We start from the raw sequence: 21632 nt of genomic DNA on the forward strand, positions 1-21632 counted from the left end.
GATTAGCTAGAAGATGGGTATGCGGGCTTTGTCCGGGACCAGGTTCAAGCTAGCGCTTAGATGCATGATTGGGAAAGGGTGTGGGTAGAATATGACTACTTTAGCGTTCAGCTATGCGAAATGCTCTGATCATGTAGCTTGTTTCAGCGCTTGCAACTTAAGATGTAAAGAAGAGTTTAAAATGTATATATTCTCGTAGTTTTACCCTTGCAGTTCATGGTTAAACCCTCATTTGGTTGGATTAGGTGAGTAGAAAGGGGACAGTTGAGTTCAACTGTCCCTCTCTGTAACGGACGTGCGCATGGAGGTATGGAAGACTGTGTCTGGTGTGGGGTTACACTGTGAGAAGCTGCAAGATATACTTGGATGGTCATGTGCGATATGAAATGAGGAATATAAGGTGAACGAAAAGAACATAAGTTACTTACCTGTAAACTGTGGTTCTCCAGTATTGTTGTCTTTCATAGATTCACATGCTTGAATCATTCCCCGTCGTCGAAGTGGGAGTCCCACGGTACATAAAATAGCAAAAGCTAAAAATTACTATAGGAAGTAATGTAACATAGCAATCAATAGGAAAAAAAGTTGTCACTTTATTAGCTCGTCCAAGTCATTAGATATAGTCCAAACTCCAGCCAATCAGGTGTCAGCACCACCTAGCACCTCAGATTTTCTAGCACGAGAGTGACAAAGTCAATTAACGAAGGGAGCCTTTGAGGGGAGGTGGGCGGGTCGCATGTGAATCTATGAAAGACACCAATACTGGAGAACCACAGTTTACAGGCAAGTAACTTATGTTCTTCTCCAGTATTGGGGTGTCTTTCATAGATTCACATGCTTGAATCAGAGTAGATGGCATTAATTCCAAAACTGTACTATTCAGTTATATATATATATATAGACACATATATATAAATATATATATATATCATTGCAAGATTATATATATATATATATATATTTTTTTTTTTTCTAAAACATACATCATAATGTACATTCTGTGCAGGAGGAGGGAAGAAACAGAGGCACACCTTATTTAAAAAGGTTAAGTAGCACTGCTTGCCCGACGGCTTTGTCAGCATTGTCTGCAGCTTCCAGACAGTAATGCTTGTTAAAGGTGTGTCTGCTGAACCATGTTGCAGCTCTACAAATGTGGTGAAGAAGCACACCGGCAAAAAGTGCAGCCGAAGAGGAGACTGCTCTGGTAGAGTGTGCCTTGACCGTAGCCTGAAGCGTCTTTCCCGCTTGTTGGTGACAAAAGGAAATTACTAGTGATACTCTGTTTGGTTACTGGATGTCCTTTACGCATCATGCCATAAGCAACAAATAGCTGATCAATTTTTCGAACAGGTGCTGTCTTTTGCAGATAAAATTTTAAACACTTTTTGACATCTAAAGAATGTAGAGCCTTTTCGGCTGGCGACTGAGGATAAGGGAAAAAAGTCTTTAAGATGACAGTCTCATTTAAGTGGAAATCAGAAGGCACCTTTGGGATAAATGTCGGATTAGTGCGGAACACCACTGAGTCTTTGGTGAATGGCAGAAAAGGCCGTTTATTAGTAAAAGCCTGTATGTCGCTGACCTGTCAAGCTGACGTAAGAGCCAAAAGCAATGAAGTCTTCCAAGAGATACATTTAAGCTGAGCCCTATAAATGGGTTCTAATGGGGACTTCATGAGTTGAGCCAACACAATGTTTAAATACCAAGATGGAGGAGGGCGTCGTATTGGTGGGAACATCCGGAATAAACCCTTGAAGAATTGTTGTATTATTCTAGAAGAATAAAGAGAATTGGAACCATCTTGTCGAAACCTTGAAATTGCAGCCAGGAACACTTTAAGGGTAGCATGAGATAACCCAGATTTTGCTAATTGCAAGAAAAAAGGCAAAAGTTGTCAGGCGGAGAACGAACTGGGTGAACATTTGAAGCTTCACACCAAAGGCAAAACCGTTTCCAATTAAGTTTGTAGGTCTTCATAGTGGAAGGAGCCCTGGCATTAGCAAGGACCTCCCCGTAGTCGGAAGGAATCACTAATTTGGCAAACTTATAGTGTTCAGGCGCCAAGCCGCCAATTTCAGAGATGCTGGATCCGGATGGCAGACCTGCCCCTGGTCCGTTGTGAGAAGATCTGGAATTGGACAAAGTACTATCGGATCGCTCTCCGACAGAAGGAGTAGCTCTGAAAACCAAATCTGGCAAGGCCACCTGGGGGCTATGAGAAGAATGCGACATGGCTCCCTCCGCATCTTCCGAAGCACCTTTAGGAAAAGAGGAATCAGCGGAAAAGCGTAAGCATACATTTTTTACCAATTCATCAAAAAAGCATTCCAGCACGATCCTGGTTGGGGAAGCCAGCTTGCATAAAATTGGCATTTACGGTTCTGACTGGTCGCAAATAGGTCCAGATTGGGCCGTCCTCAACACTGAAAGATGCTGTCTAGCGTTGGCTGATTAAGTTTCCACTCGTGGTTGGACGAGATTGACCTGCTCAGGGAGTCCGCCAGAGCATTGGACACTCCCGGAACATGAACTGCTGATAAAGTTATTTGATGTTGAATCGGCCAGTTCCAGATCTGTTGTGCTTGTAGGGAGAGCAAAGTGGATCTTGTACCCCCTTGTTTGTTCACATAATGCATGCTTGTAGTGTTGTCCATCCGGATCAACACTGAAGCACCTTAAAGAAGGGTGCAAAAAGATCGTAACACCAGGAATATTGCCAGTAACTCAAGAAGGTGTATGTGCCAAGTTCGTTACAGAGCATTCCATTTGCCCTTGACTGTGAGGCCTTGAAGATGTGCCCCCATCCCTCGAGGGACACATCTGTTGTAAGGATGAGACTTGGATCATCTGCTACAAAGGAGCGGCCTGCTGACAAGTTTGTTTTGTGAGTCCACCACAGCAACGCGTTGTGCATCCGAGAAGTGATGATGATCACATCGTCGAAAAACCCTGAGACCTGATGCCATTGTTTGTCGATTTCCTCTTGTAATGGTCTCATTTTGAGACGGCAGTTGGGAATTAAGGGAATGCAGGAAGATAGCATTCCCAGAAGCAACTTGAACTGTCGAACAGAAACTGACTTTCTTGCCCCTAGAAGAGATGCCAGCTTGGAAATCCGTTGTTGTCTTTCGTTTGAGACATACGCCTTTGCTGTCTGAGTATTTATCATGGCTCCCAAGAAAGTCTGAACCTGAGAGGGGGTGAAGTGTGACTTTTCCAGGTTTATGGACAGGCCCAGTGATTGAAATAGAGACCAGCATATTTGAGTGTCTCGTTGCCACTGCAAATGACTGCACTTTGATAAGGCAGTCTTCTAGGTAGGGAAAAATTTGGACGCCCGCTTGACGAAGATGTGCTGCCACCGGTGCCAAAACCTTGGTGAACACTCGGGGCGCAGAGCGGAGGCGGAAGGGGAGGACTTTGAATTGGAAGTCTCTGCCAGGCCTCTGAAGCGCAGGAATTTTCTGTGTCTGGGTAGGATGGGGACATGACAATAGGCATCTTGAAGATCCAGTGTTGTCATGCAATCTCCATGAGACAGAAACTGAAGCACTTTTTGGAGAGAAAACATTCAAAATGATTGTTTTTTGAGAAATTTGTTGAGGGAACGAAGGTCCAGGATGGGGCGCCAATCCACTGATTTTTTCTTGATGAGGAAGAATCTTGAATAGAAACCTGCACCCCTTTGGAATTTTGGAATCCCTTTGATTGCTCCTTTCTAGGTCTCGCCTACGCAGCGCGCATGCGCTGCATAGGAGATCTTTAGCCGTCGTTCAGCTTTTTCGAAGCACATACTCGTGCTTGTGGCGACATACACCTTGCAGGAGCGAGCAGGGGGCGCGCCACAGGCACGAGTATGTGCTTCAAAAAAGAGCTGACTGCGCACGCATGCACCACTCGCGGGTTCATCTCCTGCTCCCCCTCCTTCACAACAATTAACTTTCGCGGCCTTGTGGTTTAGCGCTTGTTACCTTTACAGCGATGTATCTTCTCCCTCTGTAGCCCACCATTCCCAAATATGACAAACACACTGAACAATGTGCCTTTTTACTCCCTCGCGGTGTATTGGAGCTGGTGCCAAACACAGCAGAGATCTGTTCTCTTACATGTTTGGACAGAGCCATGAGAGACAGAAGATGGGGTAGCTGGTGGCAGCACAGCACCTCTTGCTCGGGAAGATAGTGGTTGATCATCTGCCATTCGGTTCTATGACTTTTCTAGGTGGGAAATCATCTATTGACATGACCCCCTCACCCCCACCCCCTACCCGTATACCTTTTTTTGTTCTGCCCTTCCCCGGACATTTTTCCTTTTCAACAGGTAATATGGCTTTGTGGGAGGGCTGAAAGGGGCAGCTCGGAAATGAAACTTTGATCGACTTCTTCGGCTTGCCTCTATTTTGTGGCTTGCCTGCTTCTTTGTTTTGCTCCCTTTATTAGTGTTTTATGGGACCTCCGCTCCATGCCCATCTTCATTATTTTAATTAATACTTGTTTTAACCGGGATGCTCCCACTATCCCTGCAATTATCGTCAGCTATGTATTTTTTTTTTAATTCCTCACAGGAACCTGCTGATTCATGGTATATAAACCAACATCCTGGTACAGATTAGAAAGAGTATGGCGACATGAGTAAATCTGCAATCCCTGCCAACACAGCACTGCTTGAAGGTCTGTCTGTGTCTGTAGTCCAGAGGAAGGTGGCTAATTTGCACCTGCCGTAACACCTCTAGTCTTTGCAGATGCAGCTATGTGGTGAAAGCTTGAAAGTGGTCTCTTCTTTCCTTGATGCCACCGCGGTGTAAAAGAGCTTTGTTTTCTCATCTGTGAAGTCGTTGCATGAAGCATCGGGGTTTCCGATCTACTGCTTACGTTGATGGCTTTCTATTGAATGACAGATTACTTTACATTAAAAACATTTTTTTATCACTTGAATAATCAGAAGGAACAGAACGAATCCCAAACCCTTTGGTCAGCTTCTGAATCACAGGATGCAACCACACGAGCACATACGTCTGAAAAACAAATGCAGTGATAACACTATAAAGAAGCAGAACACAATGTGAAGTAGACTATAAATCCTATATGAAGTGTTAAAGGAAGAGGTTTCTGCTGATTAAAATGTGGCAGCAGTAAACTGTAACGTATTCGCTTTAGGCCTGATTGTTTTAGGGAAGGAGTTGACAAAGAACAGAAAACTTAATACACGCCTGATAACCAAGAGGGCATTTTATCGTCACAAAATTGAGGTAGAAATGCTCATTTGTTTTTTAATTGTTTTATTTTGTACTATTGAAATATATCAATATCCTCCTTCCTCCTGTCCCCCAATCGTCCGCAAGAAATCGCATCATTGCTTCATTATTTTCGGATCTGAAAGAACTTCTGGATGACTCTGTGGATTCACCAGAGAATCAAGACCTACACTAGGAGCTACAGCCAAATCACTTTGTGGTACCCACCCAACTTAGAAGTCCACACTATAAATTTGCGGTACAGTACAAAATCTTTTGAAAACCTCATTTCGTGCCATAGACAACTAGCATTGAAAATGCAAAAGGCCTCGCCTTTGATTAAGTTAAAGCCATTTGCTTTGCTAATGGTATTGTATAGCAAAGCAAGTGGCTTTAACTTAATGAAAAGCGAGACCTATTGCATTTTTAATGCTTGTTGTAACATGACTTTGATTTGGCATAAGAGTTTCTTCAGATGTGCAGGAGGAGGACCTCTGGGAGGAGAATTTGGGGGAAATTTAAAAATGTCAAGATGTTTCCTCTGGACACTATTTCCAAAAGCCATCGATCTGTAGTGATGGTAGACCAGTTTGAGAAGAAATGGGAGATTCATCCTCCAACTTTGGCTGGGTTGTTGGGCAGAGTGATAGGCAGGTGGCTGCTGTCACTGCTTTTTTGAAGAATCTCTGCCTCTGTAGTAGAAAGATTTTCCTCTGTACTGCTTACAGAAGCCAGCTGGAGGTTGAAGATACGTTTGCTGTTGTTGTGAAGAAGAGTAACGTTGTTGACCCTAATACTGTCTGTTCTGATTATAACCTCCTCGAAAGGAATAGGAGGAACCACGACCCCTCACTCCATGAAAACGCTGCTTTTTAAATTGTAAAGATTCCAGAGCATGTGTGGTGTCAGTATCTTTTTTAATTGTTTGGAGAGCATCATCTATGTGCTGTCCAAAAAGTGATTCTCCGTCAAAAAGCATATCAATAATTTTTGTTTGCACGTCTTGGCGCAAAGAGGTAGCCCTTAACCAACCCTGCCTCCGGAGAACTGCTGCACCTGCAATTGATGAAACCCTGTTGAAGAGACATCCACTGCGCAATCAATGATCTCGGCAGAGATCTTCTCCCCCTCCTGGAGAATCTTCAAAGCTTCGGTCTTTGAATCTTCAGGCAACAGATAGATAAAAGAAGAAATGTCCGACCACATTTGCCTATCATAGCGGCCTAGAATGGCAAGGGAATTAGCCACACAGACCGTAGTTGCGGCCATGGTTCAATTTTTTTTGTCAATAGCATCAAGGCGTCTACCCTGCCGGTCAGGAGGAGCCGACAATGGAGAAGAGGTATTCCTGGCACGACACTGAGCCTCCTGCGAAATAACCGAGTCCAGCTTCGGTTGACCAATTAAAAAGGCTGGCGAATTGTCTGGTGCCTTGTACTTTTTATCCAAGCGCGGCAGGACCGCAGGAATGGAGGCAGGGGTTTTCATGACCTTCAGACAATCCTGCCAGATGAAATCTATTATAGGATTTGCCTGCAGCTGTTTTTATGGTTGATTCTTGAAATCATATAAAAAAAACAATCCTCATCCTTTGAAACCATAGGGAGATGGAAGCTTTTGGCTGCTCTGTCCATGAGGACATGAAATCCACCTATATCCACAGTCAGAGATTCCACAGGATTAGGAGAGGCAGGCAGCAGTGTCTGAATTTGGTAATTGTCCCATTCAGTAAGTAGGGATCTATCGTCTAACTCCCCTTCTTCCCTGTCCTCATCAGTTGAATGAGGATGTATGTCGTTACAACGCACACTTTTACAACGCATGCACTTACAACGCATTTTTTACAACGCACAATCCATTACAACGCATGACATTACAACGCATGACACTACAACGCATTTTTAAAAACTACCTTTACAACGCATTCCATTACAACGCATACTACCATTACAACGCATACCATAACAACGCATAATATTAAATTGCATTTAAGGTAAGTATTAGATAGTATAGGGGTAAAAATAACTTTTCTAACTCCAGGGGGTGCAACAGTAGGGTAAGTGTTGGATAGTATAGGGGTAAAAATTACTATTCTAACTCCAGGGGGTGCAACAGTAGGGAAAGTGTTGGATAGTATAGGGGTTAAAATTACTATTCTAACTCCAGGGGGTGCAACAGTAGGGTAAGTGTTGGATAGTATAGGGGTTAAAATTAATATTCTAACTCCAGGGGGTGCAACAGTAGGGTAAGTGTTGGATAGTATAGGGGTAAAAATTACTATTCTAACTCCAGGGGGTGCAACAGTAGAGTAAGTGTTGGATAGTATAGAGGTAAAAATTACTATTCTAACTCCAGGGGGTGCAACAGTAGGGTACGTGTTGGATAGTATAGGGGTAAAAATTACTATTCTAACTCCAGGGGGTGCAACAGTAGGGTAAGTGTTGGATAGTATAGGGGTAAAAATTACTATTCTAACTCCAGGGGGTGCAACAGTAGGGTAAGTGTTGGATAGTGTAGTGTAATATTATGCGTTGTAATGGTATGCGTTGTAATGGTAGTATGCGTTGTAATGGATTGTGCGTTGTAAAAAATGCGTTGTAAGTGTAGTGCGTTGTAAAAGTTGTGTTGTAAAGGTTGTTCCCCGTTGAATGAGTGTCCTCTATAATATGAGCAGTAGATGCCACCGGAGAAGTAGGAGGGGGCAGCGCAATGACTGAAGAAGGTGGAGGAACATGTGTTTGAGGAACCGAAGCTGGCTCTGAAGGAGGGAAACGGCGGTAATAGTCATCCAGCATGTGCTGCAAATTTGAAAGGAGTGATAAAGGCATCTGTGCAGTCGGATTTTCAGACTGCGATTGGAAATGCGGCTCTGAATATTAGTCATAGTCTTGTTCTTCATCTATATCCTGGCACTTAATGAGGAGCTCTGATGGACTGCGAGCTGCTCGAAACCTATCATCCGCCCCATAATCCAACAGCTGCATTGGAAGATTTGGAGTGGCTTGTATAGGCGATAAAAGGTCCATTGAAGATTGCCTACGTTGAAGCAATAAGCTTTTCCTAGATTCAGATGACGTCAGAAGAGCTGCTGAAGGCTTCAAAGGCACTAGAGGCATCAAACCTGGAGGTGAAACCAGGGATTCCGTCGACGAAGCTGCCGCCGTCGACGAAAAACATACTTGACTCTCCATCTGTAAAGTCTTCACTGTCGTCGACAAAGCAACCGTCGACGGTTCAACCGTCAACGAAGCGACCGTCGACGAAGCAGGCGTCAATGAGAGAACCGTCGACGAAGCAGGCATCGACGAGAGAACCGTCGATGGGACAGGCGTCGATGAGGAGTGCGTCAACGAGGTAAGCGTCGACAGAACCACTAGATCCGTGGAAGTTCCCGTCGACAAAGAAGCGTCCGTCGACGAAAGAGTCTTCTTAATCTTCGTCGATGAAGAGAAAGCAGCTTACTTAGGCTTCACCATCACTGAAACCAGCGTCGACGGAGAAGACGACGACATCAACATAGCAGGCTTAGGCGAAGAGAAAGTGTGAGAAGTTGGCCTGATATATGATGTCACTATTTCTAGTGTACACCTTGTATCAGTCCAAACAACCCTTATGGTGATTGGTTGTAAAGTCAACCTTATAGACCAGCTATCCTAGTGGTAGCATGGACAAGAGCAGTCTTAGGCTAATCTCTGAATGGCATGTGAAGCCAGCTGTTATACCATATGTAACCCCTTGAATACCAAATGAAAGGACACCACAACAGATATATATATAAAATAAAGTGTATTTATTCTAGTCAAACCCTCAGCACTCTTTATGAGATTCAAGGTAAGTACAACACACTCTTATTCAAGCATACATTAAGTCACACAGGTAAGTAATACAGTTAGGCCCTAGGGGCCACGCAAACCATATACTAAGTAAGTGGTATAAGGACCACTGTCACGGAAATAGGATAGGCCTAGGCCTAGGGAATCGCTGGGGCTACACTATACTACCCAAGGTTAGGAAGTGGGAGGCCCACAGGATTCAGGTGCAGAGTGGAAACACTCACGCGTAATGCGTATAATCAATAGAAATAGTACAGTTCAGAATTAAGCAGTTTTAGGACACTTCTGGTATAGCTAGAAAGTCGAGACTCGGAAACTAGACCCTAGGATAGTCAATACCCTTGTGAGCACCGAAGTACCCAAGTTACCTAGCCCACGGGCTGCGGGTGCATAGGTGTGAACTTGCGTCGGGTTCCGTCGTGGACTTCTATGGATGCCTGAAGGAAAGTTGCTGACAGGCAGTCAGTGAAGAGTGTCCGGTGGATCCCAAGGCCGGGATCAAGAATTAAGGATACCTGCAAGCAGAGGGGACAGAGTCTGGGTCACTAGCCAGTGACCACGTGGAACCAGGAAGGAACAAGGCGATGTCGGGAGATTGCAGGTGAAGAGGAGAAGCTTGTCGCAGCAGCCACGGTTACCAGGAGACGTCGAGGACGACCAGGACCAGGAGGCGAGCCGTCCCACGAAGGCTTGTGCTGTCGGCGGCATCGAAGTCGAACTAGGACTCACCAAGCTTTGGCAAGCGGAACCCACGAAGAATGGAGGACTTGCTTCTGGTGCAGACCAGGAAGGTCTGGGGTGCTTCTCTTTTGCAGAGGAGCAGGAGCCAGTCTGGAGGAGCCAAACCAGCAGTGGAAAATCAAAGGTGTGTCGTCGCAAAGGTTACTAGCCAACAGGCAAGCAACCGGACAGACGCGGCAAGCAGGAAAATGCAGAAGGGCCCCACGCAGGACTCGTGGAGTGTGAGGCGCTGATCTTAGGTGCAGATGGTGCTTGGGGTTGGGGCTTCTCAATCCCCGGTGCACAACTTCGAGGGTGCCTCAGAAGCTGCGCCGGAAGATACCCGCCACTTTTCCCAGGTAGCCGGTCCCACGTCTCTCGTCGCCTCCACGGATCTCAGCTCGGCTGTGGATGTGGATCAGGGTCGGAGAAGTCTGGAAGTCAAGGCTCTGGTCAGGCTCTGCAGTCGGTCCCTCGTAGAACTTCAGCAAAGCAAAGGGTAAATCTCTTGATGGTGCCTGTTCGCACAGGGTAGCCACTCCTTGGCCACAAGGGAGATTCTTCAGTCTTCTTCTTTCGTCGAATGTCGAAGGTCCAGAGTTTCTGTTCAAGTTGCAGGTTCAGGATAATCTAATCTCCTGGGGCCCAGCTACCACACTTATACTAATCTGGGGGGCTGGGTTGCCTGCTAGGTCACGCCTTAGGGGTGGGACCTGGAAGGGGGGTGGTTACACCCCCTTCCCTTTGTTCAGTTTCGCGCCAGGACTGGGGCTGGAGTGCCCCAGCACCGGTTTGTACTGGACTATGCATGGGACACCTTGTGTGCCCCAGGCAGTGTCTAGTTTCTTTCATCCCTCCCTGCCCCAATACACTAAGGCCTGTCTGGGGTGGTGCTCGCACCTCCCAAGGCAGGAAACCTATTGTCCAAGCCTCCCTTGCCGGGATCACTCCCAGCAGCAGGAGGTCAGACTTGTGTCGTGGCAGCAGCATCCATTTTGTGATGCTGGGGCTCTGGTTAACTTTAACCGGGTAAGTAGGTTTCAACATGTCTTCTCCCTCTAGAAGGGAGGGATAATATCCTCATCACCAGAAATGGAATGGGGGTATTATTCCAAAGTGTTAGACACCTTACACGACATGTTTTGATAAAGCCAAACCATAGTTACCATAACCGTTTAAGATTATAAGGCACTTTAAGAGTATATGGTAGGCTATATCATAGAACAGCTATAAGGACATGGTTCCGAAAGCTGCAGACAGGCTCAGCTCATGCTAGAGCACTATCTCACATGTTACCAAGCACTCTGCCTCCAGGATTGTTAAGGCCTGCCATAGGAGTGGCTGATAGGTACACGTGTCTATATATAAGGTAGGTATAGGAATACTACACCTAAGCAAGGGGTGATTACACAACCTTGCCCCAGCTGAGTGATCAGCCAGTTGTGTCATAATGGAAGGCCAGGCCAGGGGTGGCATAATACATGCTGCAGCCCCTGGTAGGCCTAGGGTACACCTATGCCCTGGGTACCTGAGGTACACTGTACAGGGGCCAATAAGGTGATCCTATCCAATTGGGTTATGCACCTATAGTACATAGTATTAATTTAGAGAGAGAGCAGCAGGGCTGTGGGTCTGATCAGCAGGCCCAGAGCCACATCTAAGTCGAAAACCAGTAAAGCAAAAGCAAAATGTGGGGGTGAACATAGAAAGCAGACCCTACTCTCCTACAGAAAGTAGTCGTCGTCATAGTAGTGACGACGGAGGACTTCGTCGACGGCGGAATGGACGACAAGCCTGTCGACGATAGGCCAGTTTTTTTAGGTAAAGATGACTCTGACAGAGATTTTGACGCTTGACACTTAGATCTCAGGGGCGTAGATGATGTAGAGTGACCTTTGGTGGGAGCAGAAGTCCCTTTTGACGATGAAGGCTTTTCATCACGTTTGGAAGAGTGATGTTTTTTCAGTACCTTGGCCCTAGGAGAAGTCAACTCCTTCTCACTAGCCCTTTTCTTAGAGGCAACAGTCTTAAGAGAGGAATCACTCTCCACATCAGAAACTGGGTAATCCTTCATTTTAAGCTTCTGTAGCCACAGAAGTAGTCGACCTTCTCTGTCCCTTAAGGTCTTTTGAGGAAAAGTCCTGCATATTTTACAGTTTCTCACCTGATGGTCAGGATGTAGGCAGTAAATACATTTTTTGTGAGGATCCTCGGAGTGAAGACACAATTTTTCACAAGATTCACAGTGTCTGAAGAGTGATCTCTAAGTAGTAGACATTGCTGAGAAGCTGTAAGTAGAATTCTTGAACAGAAGAGTTGAAGTACGGAGCAGAGCTCAGGGAGACTCCGTTCACACGACGTGTGGTATAAAATCTGAGGTTCTGAGCTTGAGGTTCTAGGTGGTGCTGACGCCTGATTGGCTGGAGTTTGGACTATATCTAATGACTTGGACGAGCTAATAAAGTGACAACTTTTTTCCTATTGATTGCTATGTTACATTACTTCCTATAGTAATTTTTAGCTATGCTACTGTTATACTATGTATATATATATTGCTATTCTATATACTGTGGGACTCCCACTTCGACGACGGGGAATGAGTCAAGCATGTGAATCTATGAAAGAAACCCCAATACAGGAGAAAATGCAGATCTCAAACATTCTGAAAATGGGAAGTGACGTTTAACTGGCTTGGACATAGCTCTGATAGGTGCACAAGTTTTGTACTCCACAGCATCAACAGACTGTGCCTGTATTACACGCTGTCTGGGATTGTTTGTGGATGACAGGGGGGTTCCTAAGCAATATTTTTGATACTTCTACAAGCTAATTCCTATTGTAGGCTGGTTGGCCAGATTTATCAGATAAAATAGATACACCTATCAATTAGACAAGAACAGGAGTGGAGAATACATAGTCACCCCCAGCAGTACACATCATGTGCAGAATTTCTGCTTCAATTTGATACATTTTTTGCTAAAATATGAAAATCGTGCAGGAGATCATACCTCCTGGCCAAGGGCAGCAAATCCACACTAAGGTATATAAGTTGTGGCCAAAGATACAACTCCAGTGGCACTGTTTAAAGAAAAATAAATACCAAATGCAGGGATTCCTTTGTGCTTAGGTCCAACCAGAATGGTGGGCGAGGTAGCTCACTGCTGATGTTATGTTGAAGAACTGGGTAGCAGTCAATGATCCAGCCAAAAACAGACAAGGCAGATTTCATTGTGGCTCCCATATATGTCATGGTGTAACTTTGGTCAAGGTTCCTCTACATTCGATACTGGAGAATGTCAGATGGGGCCTGATAGCAGTCACAGGTGGTGAAACCAGTCAAGTACCATGTGACAGTAGCAATGAAAAGCTGCCTCAACCCCTTATAACGGTGGAAATTCCAAAACTGGAGGGCAGTGCTAAACTGGTGTTAGACAACGGCAGGAACGTGCAGAAGTCCGTTTTTACCTATGCATTATTTGACAAGAAGGGCTCCATTAGATGTCTGTTCTGCAGCTCCTCAGCCACCAGTGAGGTGATTCATAGCAACAACTCTCAGCAATCGAAAAGTTATCATTCTCTTAGGCATGGGTTTGACTGTATCCATGGACGTCAATTCATCAAAATTCCAAGGGTAGTGGAAGTGACTTCATATGTCCCTTGACCTTCACTATCACTCACACATACACATGCTTAAAGATAAACAAGCATTCACACACACTGCCTACACATACACACACTTTCTCTTACATAAACACATTCCAAACTGCACGCATACACACAACATACATACATTTAAAAGCATTTTTAGGTTTTGCCTGCACATCGCTTGCGCTGTTCATGTGGAATCTTTTGTATTAAGTGTATCTTAAAAGTGGCCCCCTTGCTTTCATGGCGTTTCATTGGTTCCTATGTGTGTTACGTACTTTTCCTCCATTTCTACTGGCTGTAGCACACTGTTTCCAGTTTCCTCGTGTTTTTCCTCTCCTGTGCTTCTCTTATCAGTTTCCCACTGCCGAACTACTGATTCAATCTGCTTTAGGGGCACTTTTTTAGGTCTCGCCTGAGACAGCGCTTTAGCGCTGCTCTGGCGAGACTTATAGTAAGCGAGTTTTGGAAGTGCAAACGAGTGCTTTCAGGCCTCCAAATACAGTGCATGTGCGCCGGGCGCGCGCACCATTTGGCAGCCTGAAAGCACTCGTTTGCTTTCACTTTCGCGGCCGCTTTGATGTGATCGAGATGTAAATAAAGCTTTTCACCAGCCGGGCCTGCATGACAATGCCTTCCGGTTTCCAATCTCCTGACGCTCGCACAGAACATAATATCAAACTTCCTCATGCTTAACTACGGCAAAAGGAGGCAATTTGTTAAAATATCAAAACCCCCGAGCCAGCAACAAAGCCTCATTTAACTGGGTATTAAGCGTGAGCAGACTTTTCAGCGAGGCGTAGACGAAGCAGACACTCAACATCTTCAAACAGCAACCTGCACGCCCGGTTCCCTGACAGTAAAACTGAGTGTTTTCTTACCTCAGAGAACAAAGCGCCAAGTTAGCGTGGAAAGCAGCTTCGATGTAATATTTTTTAAATGTTTTTACTTTGAAGTTCACTGTGGTCTATGCAAACTAGACTTGCATACATCGATCACATTTTCCTAAAACGCCCCTTGTTCTAAGACGTTTTAGTTAGGATTCAAAATGCCAGGCCGACGTATTGGCTTCGGCAATGCTTGCTTGAAACGGAGTTCCACCCCAGTGTCTGTGACGTCACCATGCCCCTGTGTGCTTAAGCCAGTCACTTCAAAGACGGGGGCGCTTTCTGTATTTGATCACATGCTACCACCAGTCAGGCCCCTTTCTCATTGTCTTCACGCTGAGTGAATAACCCACGTGTGATTAACAAAAGTAGTACCACAGGGGGCCTCACTTCACCCACATTGCCTCCGCCCCAACACCAAAAGAAAGGAGGTGCAGGCATTTTGAACAAAGCTTTTCACCAGCCGGGCCTGCATGACAATGCCTTCCGGTTTCCAATCTCCTGACGCTCGCACAGAACATAATATCAAACTTCCTCATGCTTAACTACGGCAAAATGAGGCAATTTGTTAAAATATCAAAGCCCCCGAGCCAGCAACAAAGCCTCCTTTAACTGGGTATTAAGCGTGAGCAGACTTTTCAGCGAGGCGTAGACAAAGCAGACACTCGACATCTTCAAACAGCAACCTGCACGCCCGGTTCCCTGACAGTAAAACTGAGTGTTTTCTTACCTCAGAGAACAAAGCGCCAAGTTAGCGTGGAAAGCAGCTTCGATGTAATATTGTTTAAATGTTTTTACTTTGAAGTTCACTGTGGTCTATGCAAACTAGACTTGCATACATCGATCACATTTTCCTAAAACGCCCCTTGTTCTAAGATGTTTTAGTTAGGATTCAAAATGCCAGGCCGACGTATTGGCTTCGGCAATGCTTGCTTGAAACGGAGTTCCACCCCAGTGTCTGTGACGTCACCATGCCCCTGTGTGCTTAAGCCAGTCACTTCAAAGACGGGGGCGCTTTCTGTATTTGATCACATGCTACCACCAGTCAGGCCCCTTTCTCATTGTCTTCACGCTGAGTGAATAACCCACGTGTGATTAACAAAAGTAGTACCACAGGGGGCCTCACTTCACCCACATTGCCTCCGCCCCAACACCAAAAGAAAGGAGGCGCAGGCATTTTGAACAATAATTGAGAAGGAACATTCGCGCCTAAACTCAAGACATTAGATTACACAGTTGGTGCATTTACGACTATCCACAATAAGCAGACCCACAGGCAGACACAATGACAGACACTCAGAGAGCCAGACACACACTCATACACAGATATAGACTCGCATCTAGACACGCAGACACACAAGCAGACACATTTACAGACACTCAGAGAGGCAGACACACGCACCACGCATACACCCAAACCCAATTACACACTCGCACCTAGACACACAGACACACGTACAGACACATACAAACACACATACAGACACGCACGGAGGTACACACACAGACGCACTCACACAGTTACCAGGGCCCGTATTACATAATGGGTGCACTGTTCCCCTCTGTCCCAGGGCACAGCTTTCAACAGGTGTCCTGGACTCACGCAAGGTCAGTGCAGCCTATTACAAGTAATGTGCTGCCCCCAAGGCAGCAGCAAACTCGCGCTGGTAATAGTAAACGAACGATCTGTGTTGTTGCTGAGGACTCCCTGCTCTGTTCTGCTTGTCTTGAAGAATGTGCTTCCTTGAGATAAGCACAAGTTTTATGTGGTCCCTTTGCTCGAATTCCTTGTCTTTGCTTTTGAAGTGTAGTGGGGGGCGGGGGGTTTATGACCCCTCTATCCCTTTGCTTAGCAAACTTTTTGCAGGCATGAGCTGCATCTGGTGTCGCGTTAGAAGTTCTAGAGCCCAGATATTTACTCTTTGCGATAAAAAAACAAGCATTTGCAATGCAATAGGTCTCGCATTTATACGAGTTTGAGCTATTGGCATTGTACATGACAATGCTTTTTATTTAAGTTTGGTTTTTTTAAAACATAAATAAAAGGCACTGTCATTTACAATGCCAATAGCTCAAACTCGAATAAATGCGAGACCTATTGCATTGCAAATGCTTGTTTATGTTTTCCCTGCACAGCGCTTGCGCTGTGCTTGTTTACCTAATCTCCCCTGCACAGCGCATCAACAAAATCATTCTCCCCCTGGTTGCACGCATTTTAAGCATACATGTCGCCTCAGTTTTTTGTTCCTTTCATTTATTATTGCACATGGCTTGGAACGCATTGTCCTCCAAGACTTGGTTTCAGGCCTGACACCCGCCCTCCACAAAACTTCAAAGTTTAGTTTTCATTTTGCACGTATAGTGGCACATACCATGGCTTTCACTTTCACTACAGGTACCATGGCACTCCAACCTCCACAAATACTGAAATGAAGCTGACTAATAAACTAACTTGGATGATGTTGAGGAAACAGTTCTCCCGTTTGCACGCATCTGATACGCAGTTATAGTGTTTTCTCTGCAGCTCAGTTTTTATGTTCAGCATTTGGTATTACAGGACACTTGGAACACATGGTGCTCCAGGCCCCATTTTCAGCCCAGAGCCCCACCCTACAGAAAGCCTCAAAGTTTAATGTTCAGTGGCACCGATCGCGGCTTTCACATGCGCTACACGTAAGATGCCGTTAGCAGTTAAGCACTACTTTTTCTTTTGCTGGCATTACAATTGTGCTGAACGTCGGAACCCGTAATTCTGTTCAACATGCTGTCTGTGTGAAAGGATAAGCAGATGGGGTGTGGAGCTGAGCATGGGGTCAGGAAACTTCATACGTTTGTTGCGATGTACCCGTGCATTGTTAGGGATCATGAAAATATCAATTATTTAAATGGACTGCGGTGTTTAATCCTTCCGTGTGGAGGCACAGGTGTGAAATGAAGGCACAATAGCAGGTTTTGTTGCAGAGCCGTCTCCGTCACGTATTAGTCACGTAGAGTAATGATTCCTGATCCATAATTTTTCTCTGCTTGCCGTTGTATGCGGCATATGAGAGTCGAGAACCCTTCAGGCTTTTGTTACGCAGACCTCTTGAAGGTCTTTTATTCGTTTGTTCCCTCTGTTATTTAAGGGTAGAGTGAACCTTTTGTTAAGCGAGCTGCCTGGATGCATTTGTCTGGAATTTTCGGTGTTCTTTGGTCCGCATGTTCCCCAGATCCCAAAAACACTTCCTGTTCATTTGCAACGAACACAGGATCAGCCTGTCCTGGTAGAGGCATAACAGTTAGATAGTTTTAAATACGGGACAGATAGCTGAAGCCTGTTCAATTGAGAACACTTCTCAAGCATCCAACATGTTTCTATATCCATCCTAAAGTCTAGGATTGCATAATATGTGTGGGGGCATTATGTGCCAGCAAGACTTTGTTTTTCAGATAAAATCTTTTTTAATTTCTCATTACAGAGGGAGAGAGTTGGCTCTCAGAGCCCCCTCCTCTACAAGAAGGCCCTCACTGCTCATGAAAGCATACTGTGCTGCCCATTAGTTAATTGCATCATTGCCTTCTGAATGGAGCGACGCTTTGTTGTAGTGTAAAGCGATCACCGCTTGTGTGTTCTTGCGAATTAGACATTGTGTAGCGCTTTTTACTAATCACAGGCAAAACCGGTGCATTACCAATGCTTGTTTTTACTTACTTCAGCTGCCAGGGCAAGTCATATCCCAGCTATTTGTACTCCATTTTTTATTCAACTAATACTGAATAATGTAATATTATTCACCATTAGTATAATAAAGATTTACAAAAACAAGTAGAGTGACGCCCTCACCGACGTCCATAAGGACGAGTTGCTTCTGTTCCTGGCACTGATTTTGCCACTGCTGACGATAGGGGTCGCAAAGGCAGTGCCAGGGGTCTCAAGGGGCATGCCAGGGGTTCGCAGCAGCGACCCTGGCACCCCTAAATGACGTCCATGACTGTATCTCCTCTCAGCTTATGGTTGCTTCAGCCATGTTGATAAAGGGCAAAGGTATCAGGACACATGTTTGATATGGTTCAGATGTCCAGCGGGTGTAAATATGGTATTAGATGGCACATACTTATGTAGTCTCACCGACCTATAATGTGTGTGGGAGACCAGAATGCTCCTTGGAAAATGTATAGCATATAGCGACAGCAGGTGAAAGCCCCAGGTTTTCATAGCACGGAACGAAATGGACGCCTGCAGGTATTGAATTCCATTGTTTGGTTGTGCGGTTCCACCCCTTTCCACACACATTTTTTTCTTAATACTTGCTACGATGCTCGGGCCAAAGCACCACACGAGAGTCCAATATACCTTCATGGAAGCTTGGTGTACACAGGAGGGCCTGTCTGTGCATTCAGTGTGGAAGAGCAGTCATTGCATGCATCAAGACCCTTTGGTAATATGTGATGGGACTGGAACTCTTCTAAGTCCGCCATGTGCTCTGAAATGCAAAGGGGCTGCCCCTTTATTTGATATCCTTCACAGCCGGTTAAAAATGAAAATAAATCATAAAATTCTAGTTTTATGAAAAGGTCGTGTATAGCTAAAGCATGTCTGAAAACGAAACGATGAAAATCAAAATTACAGATAAAATGGATTAAACAAGAGCCACCCTACAGCGGTAATTATAACAATTAACCCTAAATTACGCTCACAAATAATTTTCACATTAATGAAACAGAACTGTGCATTTTTGAAGGGCTTCAAACCAAGCTTTCTTTCACACTCGGATACTTATTCAAGAGAAGGAATGCAGACTGGAATGGGCGGGACAAGAGGTGTTATGGGATAGGTGGCTTTGCTCCATCCTAATACTTTCATATAAAGGAACACAGCTCTTAAAACCCTTCAAGCAAACATATATATTTAAACAGTGACTTTAAACGCAACAAAACAGCTTGCCTGAAACTCCCGCATCGGCTTCAGCATCACTTTAGAACAGTTTTAAAACAGAAACTTTGACAACATGACATGGAGCCATAGTGCTAGAAACCTGCCCTCCTTTCGGCAGTGAAATCCAGATTATATGTCACAGAATCATCCAAATCTAACCTGCGTATGGGTGTGAAATCAACATGCAACAGCATGGCAGTGCCCTCCCTACCTCTATCATACAATGATGACATGAGCCATTGCCTATATAACTTATCTAAAACACTCCCACAATGAGACATTGTCAGGTGAACCAAGAAAGCACCCCAAACAAGACATAACATTTCCGACATGTGTAAAACTGTATGGCTAGTATCGATCTTAGCGTTCTCAGACGTTCTCCTAGCTCGTGCCCTCATTAGAAGCTTCTCACATGCCTAAGCTCTGTGGACAAATACACACCCACACTGATGGATCTACACTTACAGAAGGCATGAGGCCTCATTCCATTCGAAAGTCTTCTGATGACAAAAGAGTGAACGGCTATCAAAATTAACTGACTCTCCCCTGAAACAACCCTTCCCAATTCCCAGCACACTGTGGCATCGAGACAAGAGAGAAAGAAAATCACCAGAATGAGAGGCAGGTTAATGCTGATGATGCCAGGGATCAAAAATGAATTCAACATGAAGGAAAATATGTCTTTCTGAGATAACACTGAGCAGAGCTGAATGAGACACTCTTCAGATGATGTGGGTTAAAAAATAAGGAAGTATGGTGGCGCTTGAGGGAAGTGATGCTGGCTCATCTGTCTCCTGATTGGTTGAAGTTTGGTTTCTTTTAAATGATGTGAACTGGTTAATAAAGTGGCAATTTTAAGCTTTCAAAGATTAATCTAGCATTGTATTGCTTACTTTAAAAATTGCTGGCAGACTCCAAACTCGAGAAAGGGAATGATTCAAGTATGCGAATCAATGAAAGATCCAATACTCGAGAATGTGAACTTTCAAACCTGGGGCAAGGACACATCTCAGATTTGGTACTTGACAAAAAAATGTGTGATTCAGTGCAAATCACACTTCCCCGTGCCTAAGAAATATAAGCATGTTAAAGGTAAAGCAAACATATGCATAATATGCAAAGCAGCACCTGATGTAAGAGATTTTGTATGGTCTTCCAGTGCCCCGCCAGTGCCCCCACCCCTCCATTTCTCCTTTACCCTGCAGCTAGGTTTGTGCTGGCTTTACCATCTGGGGTTAAACCTACCCATCGTTTCTCTACAGCTATGCAATTTTCATTTTGTATGGAAAGTGAGGGAAGGGGACCTCGTAACGAATTTAAAAGGTATATATTTACAGAATCAACAAACTGCAGTTCTCAGACCCAACCTGGAGACAAAAGTCCTGTTCTTAATATTTTGTTCTCATGAATGGTATTTTTTAAATTAGCTTGAAGTAAAACGCAGTCTAGCTTTAACATTTCTGAACTGCACGCTAACAGTCATGCAAGAAGGTACTCACTCCCTGTTTATAGATAGGTGAGTAGGGTGCTTTTCATAATGACACAAATGAAAAGTCATGATGTGTAACGCTGGTTAATTTTGCACTATATCGCCCATATTCATAATAGACTTGAGCCATACCTGCCTGGTGTGTCCTCCCCAGCCTGACATCACTTCGGGGTCCGTCGCCAGCAGCATTGAAAGCAGACACACTGACCGAGTATTTGGTGTAGCTCGTCAAGTTTTTCAGCCGGACGGTAGTTTCTGGTAGGAACAGGACTTTCATTTTCTCTGTCTCATTTTGATTGGCAGTTTCCCAATGATAAATCTGTTGGAAATGGAGAAGTTCACATCAAATCCTTCTGTGGAATACGGAGTACAAAACGAGTATATCTGCCTTAAGAGTGGTTCAAACACAGCTATGTGATTGTTCTTGCATGCTATCTGTTGACCTCAACTATTCCATTTGAAATGGTGGTTTCTTGGATGCAGCAAGAGTTCATAAGTACCACAAATTAAACTGCTCTTGTAGAGTGCTCTCTACCTTTGTAAAAAATGTAAAAAAAACAAAAGCAGTAATAAAAAACATAACTGTGTGCATGTAATTTAGGTTGTACACTCATGTAAATGTGATCTCTACTTTGGAATTTTTTTTGTAGCATGAATCCCCCAGTGGAAACCCTGAACTTACGAAAGAAGCGTAAAGTGAGACAACTAGTACCTTGTAGCCTTGAATGTTGCCGTTCTGGCTGTCCAGCGGAGGCGGGTCCCAGGTAATCTCCAGTTGGCTCGCTGAAAGTGGATTCACCTGGATATTTAATGGGGGCATCGCTGGGGCTGCAGAAAGAAGGAAAACATCACAAGCACTCATTGACAACATGCTAAGCAAGATTGCGTTGTCGTCTTCACTTCTGGGGAT

The 21632-nt window shown here is 44.7% G+C and overlaps 1 protein-coding gene across 2 annotated transcripts in view; it reads right to left on the reverse strand.

Annotated features, from left to right (window-relative positions):
- The window catches only part of SDK1 (sidekick cell adhesion molecule 1), a 2285003-nt gene that overhangs the window by 158437 nt on the left and 2104934 nt on the right, over positions 1 to 21632 (reverse strand). For both annotated transcript variants that reach the window (XM_085629198.1, XM_085629197.1), the window contains 2 exons: positions 21435 to 21550; positions 20855 to 21041 (listed from right to left, as the gene is read on the reverse strand). In XM_085629198.1, the coding sequence (XP_085485324.1) occupies positions 20855 to 21041; positions 21435 to 21550 (303 nt within the window). The remainder of the gene's footprint in view (positions 1 to 20854; positions 21042 to 21434; positions 21551 to 21632) is intronic.

This window comes from Triturus cristatus, chromosome 10, assembly GCF_964204655.1.
Source record: "Triturus cristatus chromosome 10, aTriCri1.1, whole genome shotgun sequence".
Taxonomy (NCBI): Eukaryota; Metazoa; Chordata; class Amphibia; order Caudata; family Salamandridae; genus Triturus; species Triturus cristatus.